Here is a 1,534-nt window from a genome sequence, read left to right as displayed (position 1 = left end):
CCACTGCAAGAGAAGGCCTAGAGATGCAGAGGCCAGAACCAGCCTCAGGCCACAGCTCTTTTTCCCCACGCTGGGAGTGCTGCCGCTTGCCTTCACCCCGACCCTGTATCCCCACTTTCCACTGCCCCGGATCGCCCAGGCTGAATGTCCCCTCTTCTCCTCCACTCTTCTGAGCTTCTAAGAGCTAACTCCAATGTGTTCAGCATATGGAAAAGTGAGGAACTGAACCCCTTCCACCCCTACCTCCCTAGGCAACGTGTAGAGCTCTTGAGCCCTAATACCAGTGTCTGGGAGGCGCGTAAACGCTTCCATTTTTATCCTTCCACTGCAGAAAATGCCCGGTTTCTTCTGGGAGACACTCAGACCCCTCGGGACAAGAGTGGCTAGAGAGAGGTCCAAGCTGCCCTGGGTGGGTGGGGAGTCAAGGCAGGCCAAAGCTTCAGATTTAGACAGTAACCACCAAATCCGACCTGGGCTGCAGGTCCAAGGCCTTTTCCTCTTTCCTGCATGCTCCGCTCTGCCCTGCCGCTGGCCCATCTTCCAATGTAACCTCTACAACCACCAAAGCAAAAAGGCCTGTCCCAACTCCATCCTCACGGCTCGATCCCCAACCCTCTGAGGATCCCGCTTCATGTCTCCTCTATTTTACAAAGCAGCCCTCCTTGCAGCCCTCACGAAAAGTTCTGCAGTGGGGTCCCCCAGCGCGGGGGCCCTTCCCCAGACCCTTAAAGAGAAAGTTCGTTTGGTGGGCCATACCCGGGCAGCGTAGGCCCTGCCCTGGCCTGGTTCTACTTGTGTTCTGAAGTCCCTGACCACCGCCTTGAGTCCAGACCTCGTCCAGGGGGCGGCGGTGCAGGGGAGACCGCACGGCCTGGCCTGAAGTGCGGCCGCCCCCATCCCTTCCCCGAGCCTGGGGTGGGTCCCCGGCCGACAAACTCAGGAGGGGCCGCGCCCCCGTCCCCTACGCGCTCACAAACGCCTTAGTCGCCCGAACCTTCCGCCCCGCAGCGTTCGGCTGCAGGACCGCGACACTGCAGGGCCGCAGCTCTGCGCGCTGCGCTCCGGCCCGTCGGCGCGGGAAGACGCGCGGCCGCGCCTGCCTCGGTGGCCGCGCGGGGTAGGTAGTTGCGGGGACCGGAAGGATGGCAAGGAAGTCGGAGAGGGTTTCCTGAGATGAAAGATTACTTCCGTCCGGGCTGCGGCCTCTCTCTGGAGCCGGCTAGCCGGGGCTCGGGGAGCGGGGTGCGCGGGGCTCCGGGCCGCGCCTTGCCACCTGCAGCGCCCGGGTGGGCCGCGGGGGCCTCGGCGGGACGCGCTCGGCCCTGTCGCAGGAGCTAACGTGGGGGATCCTTGTAGGTGGGAGCATTTCAGAGCGCTCAAGCCATGGTGGCCAAACAGCGGATCCGGATGGCTAACGAGAAGCACAGCAAAAACATCACCCAGAGGGGGAACGTAGCCAAAACCTTGGTAAGGCGGGGTCGGCGCCTGCCGGACAGAGCCGGGCAGCCGGGCGGGGTGGGGGCGGAGGTGGGGG

The 1,534-nt window shown here is 63.7% G+C and overlaps 1 protein-coding gene across 4 annotated transcripts in view; it reads left to right on the top strand.

The window, feature by feature from the left end:
- Nucleotides 1-255: 255 nt before the first annotated feature.
- SERP2 (stress associated endoplasmic reticulum protein family member 2) overlaps nucleotides 256-1,534 on the top strand; it is a 25,907-nt gene continuing 24,628 nt past the window's right edge. For all 4 annotated transcript variants that reach the window (XM_017871003.1, XM_017871002.1, XM_017871001.1 and 1 more), the window contains exons 1-2: nucleotides 256-1,117; nucleotides 1,357-1,467. In XM_017871003.1, coding sequence (XP_017726492.1) covers nucleotides 1,384-1,467 — 84 coding nt within the window. In that variant the 5' untranslated portion in view covers nucleotides 256-1,117; nucleotides 1,357-1,383. The remainder of the gene's footprint in view (nucleotides 1,118-1,356; nucleotides 1,468-1,534) is intronic.

Source organism: Rhinopithecus bieti, unplaced genomic scaffold, assembly GCF_001698545.2.
Source record: "Rhinopithecus bieti isolate Rb0 unplaced genomic scaffold, ASM169854v2 scaffold_5273, whole genome shotgun sequence".
Lineage (NCBI taxonomy): Eukaryota > Metazoa > Chordata > Mammalia > Primates > Cercopithecidae > Rhinopithecus > Rhinopithecus bieti.
The sequence above is the reverse complement of the archived record's forward strand: the minus strand, read 5'-3'. Positions and strand labels throughout refer to the sequence as shown.